This window comes from Balaenoptera borealis, assembly GCF_965194805.1.
Source record: "Balaenoptera borealis genome assembly, chromosome: 11".
In the NCBI taxonomy this organism is placed as follows: Eukaryota; Metazoa; Chordata; class Mammalia; order Artiodactyla; family Balaenopteridae; genus Balaenoptera; species Balaenoptera borealis.
In genome coordinates, this window is record NC_138868.1 from 46859544 (window position 1) to 46878400 (window position 18857).

The window sequence follows — 18857 nt, forward strand, 5'->3', positions numbered from 1 at the left end:
ATAAATAAATATTAAGAAAAAAAAAGAATGTTATATTGAGCCTGACACTGAAGCAACATCTGCCCATATCACTCAGTCGGCACATAAAATACTGGCTTGTCAAATAGGTTTTTTTTCATGTATAAACATTATCTTCTAAACAGATTACCAATCCTGATACAGAGAAGTTGAGAATGTCAATTACTCAATATGAGCCACATGCAGATATCTCATCTTTACCTATATGGTCAAAGAAGATACTTTCTCTTGGGAAAAACTGTTGAACTGAAATTCTAAAAAGACAGCCCTGCCACTCAGTCATTCAGTTATGCATTCAACATTCTCTCAGTGTCTACTATGAGCCAAATACTATGCTACAAATTAAGGATATAAAGGTGAAGAAGAACTTGGCCGCTGCTCTTAGAATAGTCACAGTTTATTAGGAAAAACAGACATGCAAATAGACAAATTTTAACATAACAGTGCATAATTCAATAGTTTTTCACTCATTCAACAGATAAAATTTAGATAGTAATTATTATCTGCCAGGGACAATGCAAAGATACTGAATATACTACTAGCCCATGTCTCCAAGGGATGTCAAGGCAATTACAATATAGTGTGATAAGTATTATATAGAGGTAAGCAGAGGATTCTGTGGGAACACTGAGAAGCTAACCCAATCTTAAGAATTGGGGGAAGTTTTGCAGAAAAAGTGACATAACAGAGCTGAGTCCTAAAGGACCACCAAGAGTCAAAACAATTTGAGAATGAGGTAAAGAGTGTTTCAGGTAGAACAGAATGTGAGAAAGCCCAGAGGTAGAAACAACCATGGTTAGTTTGGAAGAACCGCAGAAAGGTTAATGTGAATGGGGCACTTGGTACTAGAGGGCGGTATGAGTCAAGGCTCTTTATAAGTGCAAATAAGAGAAATGATCTTGAGTTCCTTTAAACAGATAAGGAATTTATTGGAAAAGCAATGGGTAACCTCAAAGATCCAACACAAGGGCTGAAAAATCTAGACTATGAAACTAAGCTGTTACCAATCTAGGCTAGGCAGTCAGAACTGCAATTGAAACTACTCATGGTACCAGCGGGTGGAGACACGACTGCCAATATAACATGAGGCCATCACTGTTGCCACTGACCCAGTCCTTGATCCTCCGTGTCCCTCAGTGCAGATTCAAAGTCCCACCAGGTCACATTCCTATGCCCTAGCTGCCAGGGAGCAGGGAAAATGAGGATCTAAACTTTTCAATATCTGAGATGTGAGATAGGTCCTGTCCTCCACCAAGACACTGTGGAATTTCCCAGACATAAGAAAAGAGTTGATACTGGTCAGATGAAAAAATGACAAATGTCCACTGCATGGGGCACAGTGAAAGACTAGGCTAGAGAGGTAGGTCAAGACCAGATCACGAAGAGCCTTATAATTCACAGTAAGGAGTCAGGATTTATCTGTACTGAAAGAGAGGGAGGGGACAACATATACAACCTGCATTTTAAAAGCCATATTGGGGACAATATGGAAAATGTATGGGAGGAGGCAGAGCAGGTGACAGGACAACATGAGCAAAGCATTTCTTTTTAGAGAAAGATGAATGAAGTGTTGTGTGTAATGTAAGGAAGAAGTCACTAGTTGGCTGCAGGAAGAAGTTTCTCTCATTCTCTAGCTAGAATTTGTCATTAGTAAACCAGTTCCCCACAAGTAAGAAGATATATCCTTTGTGCTCTGCCTTGAGCACCCTGTCTCAGTCTGACACCATTTCCCACGCCCCCATCGTACACAAATGACCCCATGAAGGGAAAGTAATAGCTGCTGCTTCTCTTTTTTCTTCTCTTCTCTTTTCATTTTTTTTTAACACCATTTACTGAGGACTTAGCATATGCTTGGCTTTTTTTTTTTTTAATTAATTAATTAATTTATTTATTTTTGGCTATGTTGGGTCTTCGTTTCTGTGCGAGAGCTTTCTCTAGTTGTGGCAAGCGGGGGCCACTCTTCATCATGGTGCACGGGCCTCTCACTATCGTGGCCTCTCCTGTTGCGGAGCACAGGCTCCAGACACGCAGGCTCAGTAGTTGTGGCTCACAGGCCTAGTTGCTCCGCGGCATGTGGGATCTTCCCAGACCAGGGCTCGAACCCATGTCCACCGCATTGGCAGGCAGATTCTCAACCACTGCGCCACCAGGGAAGCCCTTTTTTTTTTTTTTTTTTAATTGTGGGCCGCCTTGGTGGCCAGCTGCTTGCGCGGCGCCTTACCGCCGGTGGACTTACGCGCAGTTTGTTTAGTTCGAGCCATCGTAAGAAAACAGAAGAAAAAAAACCAAGTTGCTTGGCATTTTATATGCAGTATCTTATTTAAACTTTATATTGGCCCCATAAGGTTAAATACTCTCCCAATTTTACAGATCAGGAAATAGAGGTTCAGAAAAGTTGAGTACCAAGTTTACATGGCTAGTAAATATCAAAACCAGGGTTTAAAATCAAAGCTCAAATTCTGTCTCTTTTCTCTATGCCAAACTGCTTGTAGAATTCAGTAGATGGAGGACGTCTATCTATGTGATGGAAGACATCTCTACAGGACTAGTTTGAAAGGCCACTACTATCAACTCTATCCACCCACACCCCTAAAAAGCACTAAGTGGAAGATATGCCACCAGGGGAAATGACATGTGCATGAAAGCATACAGTCTTGCCCCGAGGAACAAGAAGTGATTCTCTGTGGATCATGAGGTGAATTACTGAGTTCCTGAGGGGGAGTGGCTAGATTTATGGCTAGAAAAGCAAACACAGACAAAAATCACAAAGAGCTTTATAGTTTTAAGAAATAGCCTGTAGGAAACTCCCAAGTTTAGAGCAAAGAACGAGCAGGTCATCTGCAGCCTACATTAGTACTTTGCAGAAAAGATGGTATTTGAGGCAGACCTTGAAGTATATTGAAGAGTACAAGGAAAAGTACTCCAAAGGATAGGAAAGGAAATGCCATGAGCAAAGGCATGGCAGGAGCAGCACACCAACCATGTTTGGGGATGGCCACAGCGTGAAGAGGACAAAAACAAGGGAGAAAGTCAGGTGTTCAATTATGCGAATCTTCAACCTGCAGTTCTGGGAAGACATTTAGATGGAGGTGTCCAAAGACACTCAAGGAAGGAACTGTAACCTAACAGAAGAGGCAGATTTGTGAATCAACTGCATGTCGACAATGACTGAAGCCACAATGCTCAGTGAGATCACTGAGAGAAAACGTAAAGTGAGAAAACAGATGGAATCAAAAACAGAACCTCAAGGGACTCGCGCACATTTACAAAGCGAGAGGAGGAAGAGGAATTATGACTGGAAGAACGGTCAAAGTGGTAGGAGAACCACAAAGACATGAAAACTGAGTGAGGAAACAGTAAGAGGATGGTTTGATCAACCCAGGAGTCTCCGCTTATCTACAAGGGATAAATTCCAAGACCCCAGTAGATGCCTGAAACCACAGGTAGTACTGAACCCTATATACACGTTTTTTCCTATACATATAAATCTATGATAAAGTTTAATTTATAAATTAGGTACAATAAGAGATTGACAACAATAATTAATAATAAAATAGAACAATTACAAACAATATATTGTAATAAAAGTTATGTGAATGTCTCTCTCCCTCTCAAAATACCTTACTGTACAAAATTTTTTTTTAATAAATTTATTTATTTATTTTTGGCTGTGTTGGTTCTTCATTGCTGCGTGCAGGCTTTCTCTAGTTGCAGCAAGCGGGGGCTACTCTTCGTTGCGGTGCTCGGGCTTCTCATTATGGTGGCTTCTCTTGTTGTGGAGCATGGACTCTAGGTGCGTGGGCTTCAGTAGTTGTGGCACTAGGGCTTAGTTGCTCCGCGGCATGTGGGATCTTCCCGGACCAGGGATCGAACCCATGTCCCCTGCACTGGCAGGCGGATTCTTAACCACTGTACTAACAGGGAAGTCTCTTACTGTACAAATTTAATGCCTTTTCCATCTTTAAGCACTTATCATGTACTTGGCCATAACTTTTGCAGTTTGAGGTGCAACAAGAAAACCAGCAGAATTTCTTTTTCCTTCTTCACAATTTCACGGATAGAAGATTCATTCTTACCATAGATATTAGCAAACTCAGCATACAGGTTTTTTTTTTTTCCTTATTAAGTACAGAAGTTTCACCTTTTCTCTTAAAGGAAGCACTTTAAAGCTTCTCTTTGGCTATCTGAATTGCCAGCATCACCACTCTTGTGCTTTGGGGCCATTTTTAAGTAAAATAAGAGTTACTTGGGAATTCCCTGGCAGTCCAGTGGTTAGGACTTGGCGCTTTCACTGCTGTGGCCCCGATTCAACCCCTGGTTGGGGAACTAAAATCCTGCAAGGCTCGCAGCACAACCAAAAAAAAAAAAAAAGAGTTACTTGAACACAAGGACTGCAATACCCCAACAGTTGATCTTATAACTCAGATAGCTATTAAGTGACTAATGGGTGGGATACACTGGACAAAGGGACAATTCATGTCCTGGTGTCCTAGGCAGGACAGGGCAGAAAGGCACAAAGTTTCATCACGCTACTCAGGACAGTGCACAATTTAAAATTTATAAATTCTTTATTTCTGGAATTTTCTATTTAATATTTTCAGACCACGGTTGACCACAGGTAACTGAAACCATGGAAAGAGGAACAATGGATAAGAAGGGGCTACTGCAGTGCCAAATGCTACAGAGAAATTAAGGAGGAGTAGTTTAAGAAAAGACTACCGGTTTTGCAATTCAGTGGTCACTAGTTAGTTACCTTCATGACAGCTGAGAAGTCTGGATATAAGTCAGACTGCAATGGGATCAGAAACCAAGCAAATTCTCCATCAGTTAGTTTTCCCAGGAAATAAATAGTGGCTTTTTGGTGCAAGTTCTGTGTCTTATTTAATTTTAATAAATTGTCTGTTTGGCTCATTACTCCTCTATATTCTAATCTACTATTCTTTAGTTTAATCATGATCAAAGGTAGAAGTATATCAAATGATGGCATTTACACCTTTAAAAAAAGAAAATATCAGATCATATATGAAAAGTCCACAACTAACATCATACTCAATGATGAGAAACTGAAAGCTTTTCTCTTCTCTTAGAGAAGAGATGAGGAACAAGACAAGGATGCCCACTCTGACCACTTCTATTCAACACAGTTCAGAAAGACTCAGCCAGAGAGATTAGGCAAGAAAAAGAAATAAAAGGCATCCAAATTGGAAAGAAAGAAGCAAAATTATCTCTGTTTGCAGATAAAATGCTTTTTCTTATGTAGAAAACTCTCGAGATTCCACCCAATAATTGGTTTATTAAAACTAATAAACCAATTCAGCAAACTTCCAGGATACAAAATCAACCCTCAAAAATCAGTTGTGTTTCTATACACTAACAATGACAATCAGAAAAGAAAATTAAGAAAACAATCCCATTTGCAATAGCATCAAAATGAATAAAATACTCAGGAATAAACTTAACCAAGGAGGCAAAAGACTTGTACATTGAAAACTACAAAACATTACTCAAAGAAATTAAAGATGACACAAATAAATAGAAAAACACTCTATGCTCATGGACTAGAAGACTTAATATTATTAAAACGTCTATACTATCCAAGGCAATTTACAGATTCAACACAATCCCTGTCAAAATCTCAAAGGCATTTTTTTTTTTTTTTTTGCAGAAACAAAAAACATCATCCTAAAATTCATATGGAATCTCAAAGGTCCATGATAGTCAAAACAATCTTGAGATGGGACTTCCCTTAACTGCAGTCCAGCAGTTAAGACTCCGCGCTTCCAATGCAGGGGGTGTGGGTTCGATCCCTGGTTGGGGAACTATGATTCCATATGCCCTGCGGCACAGCCAAAAAATTAAAAAAACAAAAAACAAAAAACAATCTTGAGAAGAACAAAGTTGGAGGCCTTATTCTTCTTGATTTCAAAACCTATTACAAAGCTAATAGGAAATCAAAACAGTATGGTACTGGGGAATTCCCGGGCAGTCCAGTGGTTAGGACTCCACGCTTCCACTGCAGGAGGCATGGGTTTGATCCCTGGTCGGGGAACTAAGATCCCACAAGCCATGTGGCACAGCCAAAAAAAACCAAAACAAAACAAAACAAAAAACAGTATGGTACTGGCATAAAAACAGACATACAGACCAATAGAACAGAATAGAGAGCCCAGAAATAAACCCTAATGTATACTGTCAAGTGAGCTTTAAGAAGGGTGCCAAGACCACACAATGAGGAAAGGACCATCTCTTCAACAAGTGGTATTGGTAAAACTGAATATCCACATGCAATAGAATGAAGATGGACCCTTATCTTACACCATGTTCAGAAATTAAGTCCAAAACGGAGTAAAGATCTAAATGTAAGACCTGAAAGTATAAAACTCCAAGAAGAAAATATAGGGGAAAAGCTTCATGACATTGGAATGGGCAATGATTTATTGGGTATGATTCTAAAAGCACAGGCAACAAAAGCAAAAACAGACAAAACTACATCAAACTTAAAAACTCCTGCACACAAAGGAAACAATCAACAGTGTGGGACATGGGTGAAACAGTCCTTGCCATCCCAGAACTTACACTCCAGGCGGGTAATAAGATATCAAACTATACAGCAATAACACAACCACCTATGTGGTGAAAACTGTGGCAAAAAGGAAAAGCACAAAACGTTGCAAGCATACATTACAGGAAAGCTGGTTAGGTCTAGAATGGGTGGGGTGCTACCTGGAGAAACCTCGTTGAGGAAGTGACAATCAAGCCAAGACCTCCACATTACGGGTGGAGGAAACTTTACAGCAGAGGAAGCAGCATGTCTGAAGACTCTGTGGCAGGAAGGGTCTTAGTAATCTGAGGAAGGTCAAGGTGGCTGGACTGAAGTGAACAAGAAGGGAAGAGAGAGGAAGAAGAGGAGGCTAGAGAGGTTGCAGAGGCCATATTGAACATGGCCCTGTGTGCCATGATAAAGATGTTGGACTTACCTTAAAACAACAGCAAGGCATTGAAGGGTATGGATTCAATATTCAATATTACCTCAATGAAAATAAATCCATAAATTGAAATGGTCTCTAGGTCTGTTCTAACTACAAAAGGTCTAGAAATCTATGATTCCATACTCCATCTCATCTACAATTACAAACTGTGCTCCAAAATTCCAGTTTGTATCACACATATTAAATCAATAGTCTCACATTTAATAATAATGGCTGCTAGTGGTTTCAAGGTGCCCAAATGGAGGATAATTTCCCAGAAAGAAAGTGTAGAGTCGTTCTTATTTTTAACATATAATTACTTTACACCAAAATTCATACATATGAAGAATAAGGTATCACCTCAATTCTGACTCAAAGCACTAAAAGTATTTACAAAACTAAACTCACATGTTCTCTGAACTAGAAATTTCATACAAACCAGCTCAAGACTAAAGTGGCTGCGGAACAGAGACAGTTCTCAGAAGACAGGGAAACTGGCCAATTTGACGCTTTAGAAATCGATGGCAGAAATTTTTTTTCTCAGAAAGCATTCAAACTCTTTGATTAGTGATTCTACTTCAAATAATCTATCCTAACAAGTGAATCCGAGTCAGATAAAGATTTATCTAGGATAGTCACTATTATTTATAAGAGTGGGAAAAAAAATTAAAAGTCCACCAAAAAGGGAATGGTTATAAAGTCACAGTACAAAACTATTATACAGTCACTGAATACCACTTAGTACTTGGGTGACCTTGGGCAAGCAGTTTAACCCAAGGTCCGTCTCATCTTTAAAATGGTGGTAATGATGGTACTTAACCTACAGAGTTGACATAAAGACTTAATTAGAAACCTGTTTAAAACATTTAGTACCTGATACACAATAGACTCTAAATAAATGTTAGCATCTGTATACTCAACGTCTTTTTAAAAAAATTTAATGATATGGAACAGACAATATTAATGTTAAGTGTTCAATATGATCCCAACTTGAAAAATAATATATAAAAACATATTTTAAAAAATAAAAACTTGGGAATTCCCTGGCAGTCCAGTGGTTAGGACTCTGTGCTGTCACTGCCAAGGGCCTGGGTTCGATCCCTGGTTGGGGAACCAAGATCCCGCAAGCCGTGCAGCGCAGCCAAAAAAATAAATAAAATAAAAAATAAAAACTCAAAGCAAACATATCAAAATGTTAACAGTAACCACCTCTATATGTTAAAGTTATGGGTGATACATATTTTCTTAATAAGTTCCTTTTTTTTCTTAATTTCAACAATATCCTGTTATTGCCTTCACAATAAAAAAAAACTTTAAAAACAGTATTTTACATTAATTATCATGGAGATGCAAATCAAAACACAGTAAGATTCATACCCACTGGAATGCCTATAATAAAAAAAAAATGTTGGTGAGGATATGAAGAAATTGGACCACTCAGCCATTGCTGGTAGAAAAGTAAAATGCCTAGCTGCTTTGGAAAACAGCTTGGCAGTTTCTCAAAAGGTTAAACACAGAGTTGCCACATGACCCAGCAATTCCATTCCTAGGTATATACCAGAGAACTGAAAATATACATCCACACAAAAACTTGAACATGCATGCTCACAGCAGTAAATTCATAATAACCAAAAAGTGGGAAAAACTCAAATGTCCATCACCCAATGTGCAAACAAAATATGGTATATCCATAATGAAATATTATTCAGCCATAAAAAGAAATGAAGTACTGTTATGTACTACAACATGGATGAATTTTGAAAACATGATGCTAAGTGAAAGAAGACATACACAAAAGGCCACATATTATGATTCCAGTCATATTGTATGAGTTCAGAATAGGTAAATCCATAGAGGTAGAAAGTAGATTAGTGGTTGCCTAGGGCTGTGGGAGACGAGAGTAAGGGCTAATGGGTACAGTTTTTTTGAGGGAGGGTAATGAAATCTTCTAAAACTGATTTTAGTGATGGTTGCACAAAAATGTGACTACACTAAAAACCACCAAATTGTACACTTTAAGTAGTTAAACTGTATGGTATATGAATTACATCTCAGTAAAGCTGCTATTTTTGAAAACAATATTTCTTTAAACTATATCACCCTTAGATTTATATTGCTGGCCAAAGTATTCAATGACATAAAGTCATCCATATTCTCAGCATGGAACCTCTTTAATCACTCCGAAGTTTTTAGTCCTGTATAACTTTACAAATCTGATCAAAATGTAGAGTCCACCTTGACCACTGTACCAAATTAATACTATATAACTTTCAAGCAACAATGAAAGAAAAAAGTAACATAGGCTATAGGACAATAAGAAAGAACTGTACAAAAGCATGGTTTGGGGAACTTAACTAAGAGCAGTACCCCTTCCTATTAAATGACACTTGTTAGGCATACATTTGACAACATTTTGAGTGCGAAGGCATATTCATTCCACTAAAAGGAATTTGAAAACTCATTTTATGGGAGAACTATAACTAACACAGGAAGAGCAAGCATCCGGTAAAAAAGTAAAAATGTCCAGCCTAGGAAAACAGAAAGCAGAGACTGCTAGACTCTAGAAAAGGGACATTATATTGAACAAAAATTTTTCCCTTTGTGTGTTTTTCTTTTTTGTGTGTGTGTGTATGTTTCCCAAAAAAACAAACAAACAAAAAAAGGATTATGTTAGAAAGCAGCAAATTCCCCAATTAGGACTTGGCTTATTGCCAATGGATTACTGGTTTTTAATCATCAAATAGCCCAGACCAACCTTTAATGTGTAGAATCAGGGAAAATAACTGACCATGATTTGGACCAAAAAGCCTATTAGGCTATTAAATCTCATGAAAGGCTTAGTTTGCCTCATAAACATGCTGAGGCAGAACTAGTTTTTTATGTAGTCTACTAGGGCTCAATAGTAAAAAGTTAACAGTATAACACTTTCTTCAATTACTATCAGATAAGCCAGGCGCAGTGGTTTTTTTACCCAAAAAAAAAGGGGGGTGGGGGGAAGCTCACAAAAAATTCTTCCTAGATGTTCACAGAATCCTATTCTTTTATTTATTTATGTATGTATGTATGTATGGCTGCGTCAGGTCTTCATTGCTGTGCGCAAGCTTTCTCTAGTTGTGGCGAGCGGGGGCTACTGTTTGTTGTGGTGTGCAGGTTTCTCATTGCGGTGGCTTCTCCTGCTGCAGAGCATGGGCTCTAAGCGCGCGGGCTCAGTAGTTGTGGCACACGGACTTAGCTGCTCCGCGGCATGTGGGATCTTCCCGGACCAGGGCTCAAACCCGTGTCCCCTGCATTGGCAGGTGGATTCTTAACCACTGCGCCACCTGGGAAGTCCCCAGAATCCTATTCTTTACTAAAGAAGAAATTTAACAAATAAAAAAAAAAGTTAACAATCAGCGGAGGCAAAATATTTGCTACAAGAACACACATGTTAATCATCTGAAGCCTCAGGAAAGCTGAAAATAAATTCTATCAATGTAAAGAAAAACAGGAATTATTCTCTCTGAAGAAGCAAATATAGAAACCAAATAGAAAAATTACTTTTTGCAAGGCAAGTTTCATTATAATTTATCTCTTGGTCTCAACCCCTTCTGAGTAATTCTCTTAGGCAAAGGCAGAAAATCTCTCAAATAACCTGGGGGAAAAATGAGCAAAATGAACACTGAGGGACACCAGATACTAATTAAGAAGAAAAAAATCACCTTAAAACACTTGAGAAAGAACCTAAGAGAACTAGAAGGAGGCTGAGATAGTTTGAGATGATCAGAATGGCTTTTAAACCATTCTGCCCCTGCCCCTACATATCCAGTAACTGGAACACATTAATTCTGGAAGGGAGTAATTAATCCCTCAATAGTACATATAGTTAAAAGAACACTGGTCTAGAAGTGAAATGGCTTAGTTTCAAAATCTATCTACCCCTTTTTAGCTAGGCAACCTTATGCATTCTATTTCCTCCCGAGTTAAATGGGGATAAGAATTCCAGTTATGCAGCATCACAGGATTACCATGAGGATCAAATGAGACTTTATACACACACACACATATATATAGGAAAGCACATCTTGCAAATGTTTAATCATTTCATATTTTCATTGCATAACTGATGACAATCTCTAAGTTTTTATGTTAACGTTCTTCAGTCACTATTGGCATTTTTTTCAACCAAGTTTCAAAACAAGGCACAAATCTTTGCTCAATTTAAACCCACACCACGAAAACCTTGCCTGCTTTATTTGGATTGAAGGCCAGGCAAAATTCCACTCCAGGTGGCTAAGCAATAATAAACAAGGGCTCACTGTTTCATCACATCCTCACTTGCTCTGTGAATAAAGTTTTTCTCCAAATTTTGTGGCTAATTTTGGACTTTTTAAATACTGCTGTATTTTCTCCCCCAGTTACAAAACTTTTAAATACCTAAATACTAAAACAAAGAACATTTTAAAACTTTAAAATTCAAGATGTTTAAAGAGAGTTACATCAAGGAGAACAAAATGTGGTATCAGGGTACAGCATTTCAAGATATTCAACCATGTTTCTCTATCTACTAGTCCAGCCCACACAAATTCTAGCACTGAAAAACAAAGCAATTTCCAGACTTCTGAGAATCCCCCGGTATGTTTTATTTATATATATATGTATATATATATATTTTTTAATATATATAAATTTATTTATTTTATTTTATTTAGTTTTGGCTGCGTTGGGTCTTTGTTGCTGCGTACGGGCTTTCTCTAGTTGTGGTGAGCGGGGGCCACTCTTCATTGCGGTGCGCAGGCTTCTCATTGTGGTGGCTTCTCTTGCTGCGGAGCACGGGATCTAGGTGCGCGGGCTTCAGCAGTCGTGGCTCCTGGGCTCTAGAGCACAGGCTCAGTAGTTGTGGCGCACAGGCTTAGTTGCTCCGCAGCATGTGGGATCTTCCCGGACCAGGGCTCGAACCCATGTCGCCTGCATTGGCAGGCAGATTCTTAACCACTGTGCCAGCAGGGAAGTCCCTGTTCTATATATTTTAATAACAGACATAATTCTGCTTATTGTCTTTAGTTTTTAAGATTAAACACGTGCACACAGTAGGTCATCAAACATTTGCTGAATATAAGACATATTTACTATGTGAACTGTCTTTGGTTTTGATTTTAGTTTAAATAAATGGAAATTTTTTAAAAAGTAAAAATATGATGAGGTTATAGTATCTGTTCCAAATACATTTTTGTATTTTAAAAGTAGGGAAGACAATAAGTTTTTATTTTTATTTATTTAAAGTCCATGATGCCAGAGTGCTAACACATACTTTAGGGGAAAAAATTAGGGAACTAGCCGTTGTTTGTCCTAGACGCACAGAGAAAAGGGAGTCCTTTGGGTTTGATGGTCCATTGCAGACTGACTGTCTTGTTTCTAGTTCATAGGGCCTAAACTTGATTAAAATAGCTATTGGGAGAAAAAAAGAGGGATATACCTAATTTTAACCCCTTCTGTGAGATCTGGGCATGCACCATATCCTAACCACTTGTCTTAGGGGTTGTTCATGGAGTGTAAATGTTCTCACCACTATGGTTGTATTCAAAACCTCTTGTCTTTTATTTAAATTAGTGCAGAAATATCAAACGGTAAACTCAAGGATTCTGAAGCTGTTGTAACTAATCATGGTTAAGAGAATTTCTTTAAGATACAGAAAAACAAATACTATATGTTCTCAGTTATATGTAGAATATTTAAAACAATGAACTCAAAGAAATAAGAGAGTAGAATGGTGGTTGTCAGGAGCTGGGGGGTAGAGGAAATGGCGAGATGTTGGTCAAAGGGTACAAACTTCCAGCTTTAAGATGAATGAGATCTGGGATCTAGTGCACAGCATTGTGACAATAATTAACAATACAGGACTATATACTTGAATGTTGTTAAGAGAGTAGATCTTAAAAGCTATAACCACAGGGGGAAAAAAAGGTAACTATGGGAGGTAATAATAACACAACTAACTTTACCGTGGTAATCATTTCGCAATATATACATATATCAAATCATCACGTTGGGGGACTTCCCTAGTGGTGCACTCGTTAAGACTCCGCCTGCCAATGCAGGGGACACGGGTTCGAGCCCTGGTCCAGGAAGATCCCACATGCCACGGAGCAACTAAGCCCATGCACCAAAACTACCGAGCCTGCGCTCTAGAGCCCGAGAGCCACAACTACTGAAGCCCACACACTTAGAACCCGTGCTCCACAACAAGAGAAGCCACCGCCAAGAGAAGCCCATGCACCACAATGAAGACCCAACGCAGACAAAAATAAATAAAATTTTTAAAAAATTTATATTAAAAAAAGTCACGTTGTACACCTTCAATTTACATACATTAGGCGTCAATAATATCTCAATAAAGCTGGGGGAATTTTTTATAAATAAAAAGAATTTCTTCACAAAAAAAGACATATTTACTTATAATACAACTACAAACACAAATGAGCTACCTGATTAGTAAACAGAAAGGCAGCCCAAAAAAGCTTTAGAAAATAGTACAGCATCATACTGTGAAGTTTTGAAACCTCACACATCAGTTTCTGTATAATTTGTTTGAATCTTTTTTATCGTGATATAATTCACATTCCATAAAATTCACCCTTAAAGTGTACATTTTAGTAGTTTTTAATATATTCACAAGGTTTTGCAACCATCATCACTATGTAACTCTAGAACATTCTCATCACCCCAAAAAGAAATCCCAAACCCATCAGTAGTCACTCACCATTCCCACTTCCCCTCAGCCTCTGGAAACCACTAATCTATTCTATATCTCTATGTGTTTGCCTATTTTGGACATTTCACATAAATTGGATCACACAATATGTGGCTTTTGTGAGTTTGATCAAGTCTTTCATTTCATTATGGTGTGGTTTCTCCCTCTGCAGTTGTTTCTAATTAAAGCATGACCAAGTATATGTATAAAACATACACACACAAATAAAGAGCAAAAAATTGTATTGTGAGGCTGATATGGAATAATAGATATAGGTACAAAGAATACTACTTAGATGAATACACTGTAATTTTGACAATCTTTGCTGCAAAATTTCTGAAAGATATAATGTGATTTTTAAAAAGAATGCTGACCAACATTTTGGTATTTTCCATACCAGTAACTTGAATTATTATTATAAATTTTAATTACTGTACTTTGCTATTATAAAAAAGACACAACTATAAAAAGAATTTATACATATAAATAGCTATAAAAATCCCAAAAAAGTCAACAGAAAAAAATATGTCAATAGTTACGGCATTTAGGTGATTGGAAAACAGGCTTTTTAATGTGTTTTATTTTTAATTTAAAAGTATTATCACTGTCACTTTTTGAAAGACATTTTTGACATATATCCAAAAATTTCAAGCTTGGTGTTATAAATAAGCAAAAGCAGTAATTCCCAACCCTTCATGTGCATATATGATTACTTTCATACCTAAACTAAATGTACATGATATGGAAAGATGACACTAATATATTGTTCAGTTAAAAAAGTAAGTTGAACTATATGTAGCATGACCCTATTGGTACAGAAACAAAACACTATGTATTGTATAGGTGTGTATTTGCATGTCTATAAAAAGGTCAGCAAAGATATTCATCAAACAGTTAAAAGTGGTTACTCCTGTAGAGTCAGACTAAAAAGGGTAAAGAGATTTTACTTTTTATTTCATATATTTGTATTAATTGCCTATTTAATAACAAAGCTACCTTTTGTAATTTTTTAATCACCAATGTTTTTAATTAAACGTGCCATCAATTTAGATTTTCTTTAAAAAAATAAAAGAACATTAAAGTCAAAACTTTAATGTGCCAATTTTTAATTATCCAAACCAAGGGAGAAACCAAACCCAGCAGAAAATACCAATATGGCTTCCAAACACATAATCATTTTTTACAGCATCTTTACTCATAACATATCCCAGAGGAAACATCCAAGTGGCACCCGAAAAAGTCTAGGATGAAAGCTTTGCTGTATGATATCTATAAAGATAATTAACATCACATTTTACCCCATCATATCCATGCTTTAACAATCATTGCCAGTACATGTGGAACCAGAATTTAAAAAGAAAAAACAGCTCCCTAAGAGAAGACGGGTACAGATTAATACAAAATACTTAATTTCCAAAAAAGAGCCAAGTCGTAAAAATACCGAACGAAGTTTTAGAAGGCACTGGAGAAGAGAGAGAAATAGGAAGTACTGTCAGTCTCATTCTTTCTTTCCTTTCTGATTTATCTCGTGATGCTTCACACCTAAACTCCTTAGTGAACTCACCAACAAGGGGCTATGGGGCCCACTTGAAATGTGCAATCTGAACAATGCTGTAAGCAAGAAAAGATTAGAGTCATACCTTTTCCAAAATGAACTTGTTTAAATACGGCATGTAGCCCTGATTGGAGACAGGCCCCTCATCATCATCCCGGAAGTGCTCTTCAAGGGCAACAGGGTCATGTGGAACCTTCAGCACTGTGCACAGGTTATGGGAAAGAACCTAAGGGAGAAAGAGGGTAGTTTAGAGGCATCCACTAACCAGCACGTGGCACCTTCACTGTCCGAACACAACTGGCTGCTCCCTGTCCTGGGGAGAGAAAGATGAAGAATAAATTGCCAGCTGCCAGCTCCCCACCTGTTACCCATAGTGTCTCATTCCCTCCCCAGTTTTGGTCCACTTCAAACAAGTCTCTCTTACATGCCTTACAATGAGCCAGGCTCCAGGCAAGATCTGTGACTACCAGACTGTTTGTAGTCTTTTATTAATTGGCCCACATTAGAAAGAAAAAGGGGGGAAAGAACAAGAGAATGTGTTTAAAATTAAACTTCTCCCCAAGTAAAGCAGTCCGTCAAGTAGAGCTGTAAGAGGAAGAACCTGGTTCTGAACAGCTGCAGCTGGGGGTTCTGGACAAGGTGGCTGACCTGGGCCCAGCCACAACCTCTATGGGCTTCAATTCTCTCCTTTGTTCAACATAAAGGGCCAAGTTAATATACAAATATACCAGATATTAATTAGTAATCTCTAAGCATCCAAACATCTCTAAAATTCTATGATGCTAGGCTAAGTTTTCAGGATGAGTATAAAAGAGTATAAGTATGAAAAGAGAAAGAAATCAAGGGCCCAATTTAGAAATACATGAAAAATCAATAGCAAAAAAATCTCAGAAGTCACCAAAATGGTTGAAAATATTCTGTCGAAAATCTGCATCCTGGTCTTGCAATAATCGAAGTGCACACTTTAACATTCAGATAGTTGAGTGAGCAGTCTGGGCTCTTTCAGTACTCATCTTGTTTCTTATTAAATGAAAATCTAGGGCTTCCCTGGTGGCGCAGTGGTTGAGAATCTGCCTGCCAATGCAGGGGACACGGGTTTGAGCCCTGATCTGGGAAGATCCCACATGCCGCGGAGCAACCAGGCCTGTGAGCCACAACTACTGAGCCTGCGCGTCTGGAGCCTGTGCTCCGCAACAAGAGAGGCCGCGATAGTGAGAGGCCCGCGCACCGTGATGAAGAGTGGCCCCCGCTCGCCGCAACTAGAGAAAGCCCTCGCACAGAAACGAAGACCCAACACAGCTAAAATAAATAAATAAATTTATAAATGAACATCTAAATATAAAACTTAAATCCCTTCTATCCCATTTGTGCATTCTAAACAGGTCAAATTACATAGCTAAGGCCATGCTGCCTCTAACACAGAATCTTATTAGATGTTAAATCCCAGGTTGAAATCTTCCCTATTTGTCTCAGCCCTACCCATTTAATCGCTTAAGGAGCCAAATTCATCTCAATGAACACTTTCAATTCCATAAAGCAAGTTACTTTTTTCTGCATACACATATTTCGTTAGAATTTTTTAAGATTAAAAAAATTAACCTATAAAAAAACATTTGCATATCTTCTTTCTACATTTGTTTTGTTTCTCAAAGCTTCATTTATGTGGAGATCCTTTTCTACATGCTCTACTGGTTTTAAGGAAGTAAGTAAAGTAAAGGAAGTAAACTCACAAATGGTCATAAATGAAGTAATGAAGACTTCTATCAGCCCCTACAAAGCAGGCTGTTTTTCTCAAGTAAAACTTCTATTTGCCAGTAGTAGAGCACATGAAAAGGGCACGGTGGAGCTTTTACTGAATCTTGCACCACAGTCAGCAAAATCTTAGACATTTCCTTTCTCTATTTACCTAGTAAAACCTACAGAGTAATTATCTACCTTCAAAAAGGTTTTGTGAGAATCAACTTCAGGAATGTAAGGAGCTTAAAAACTGCAACATACCATGGAAATATAGAGCATACTCCTCACATAAGGCTCAACAGTCATTCACATTTTAAAATTACTTGGGACTTTATTCAAGTAAAAATTCCCAACCACAGGTTAACCTATGGTACGTCCATAAAACGTTAAGAACAGTGAGGAACTCACTGGGTAGTGATACGTAAAGATCTACAAGATAACTTAAGTGAAAAAAGCAACATACCTAAGACTACATATAGTGTGTTATCTTTTGTGTAAAAGAAAAAGGAAGAAGAAATAAGATACTCTAGAAGGATATATAAGAAACGAGTAACCATGGGGAGAAAACTAGTATGACTGCAGACCAGGAGCAAAAGATTTCTTACTGTATCTCCCTTTTCATTAAGTTTAGGAAAAAATTTTACGTATTCAAAAACATAATAACTATTTTAAAAAGTAAACACACACACACACATACACACACATATATATACACACATACACACACACATATATACACAGACATATACACACACATACACACACACAGACATATATACACACACGTATACATACACACGCACATACACACACACACACATACACACACACACACACACACTTTTCTTAATGGCCAGCTTAAGCCCATACAGCTAAATCTACTTATATTTGAACTCTACACTTTTTCTTCTACGTTAACTTACTCCGTAGAGTTTAGGTATAAAAGGAAGACATATTCCACAGCAATGTACCATGACTAATGGATGAATAAGATGTAAGGGCAATAAATGAGCTCAGAGAGAATAGTGTGTGCTACAATGACTTCACAGATTAAGTGAAATGTAACCTAGGCCTTAAAATAAAAAGAGCTTTTGGATAGGCAAAGGGCAATTGGAAAGCTTTCCAATAGAGAAATAACATGAGAAAAGTAAATGATTAATGCAAAATCCTCAGGGTACAAAAAGCAGACACCAAGCTCTCTCACACCCATCCCTTTCTTTGCCTTTGGGTTTCACAGATCCTCCAACTAAAGCCCTGGCAGGGGCATTAGATGCCATATTGTCATCCTTCTCATCTTATAGATGGTGAGTACTGGCTCAAAGAGATTAAATTTGTTTTTCTTGACTAAGGTTACTTAGGAGAACTGAGACTAGAAGTCAGGTTTTGTAATTGCTGGTCCAACACTCTCTAGTAACAAGGAACATTATGTTTCCAGTTTTCTAAAGTCAACAACATCTTTGCATAGCTGCTTTACTTCAACCAGTGATCCCACTGAAGATTTAGATTTAAACTCTAGACTTCAGCCTTGGACAATTAAATACAGGGATAACTGAATTCAGTGATAACTTTCTCAACCACATTCATTTAGTTAAGCAAACTGTGAGGGAGGCAGCAGATTATATTAAAGGACTCTGGAGGAGGAGACCTGAGTACCAGCCCTATTCGTGTGGTCTGTTCCTGTACAGTGGTTTGCCATTTACCCTTTTTAAATATTAGAATATTTTGCTACTTACTCGCTTAGTCTCAGTATCCTCACTGCAAAAGGAAGAGTTGGTGACTTGTCTCTAAAAATAATGTTTTTAAAAGCTCAATCCTTAACTATCAACCCAAACTCATTTCATGAACTCAACAG

General features: G+C 37.8%; 1 protein-coding gene across 2 annotated transcripts in view; it reads right to left on the reverse strand.

The window, feature by feature from the left end:
* The window catches only part of SWAP70 (switching B cell complex subunit SWAP70), a 78575-nt gene that overhangs the window by 38527 nt on the left and 21191 nt on the right, over positions 1-18857 (reverse strand). For both annotated transcript variants that reach the window (XM_082341546.1, XM_082341547.1), the window contains exon 2: positions 15354-15494. In XM_082341546.1, the coding sequence (XP_082197672.1) occupies positions 15354-15494 (141 nt within the window). The remainder of the gene's footprint in view (positions 1-15353; positions 15495-18857) is intronic.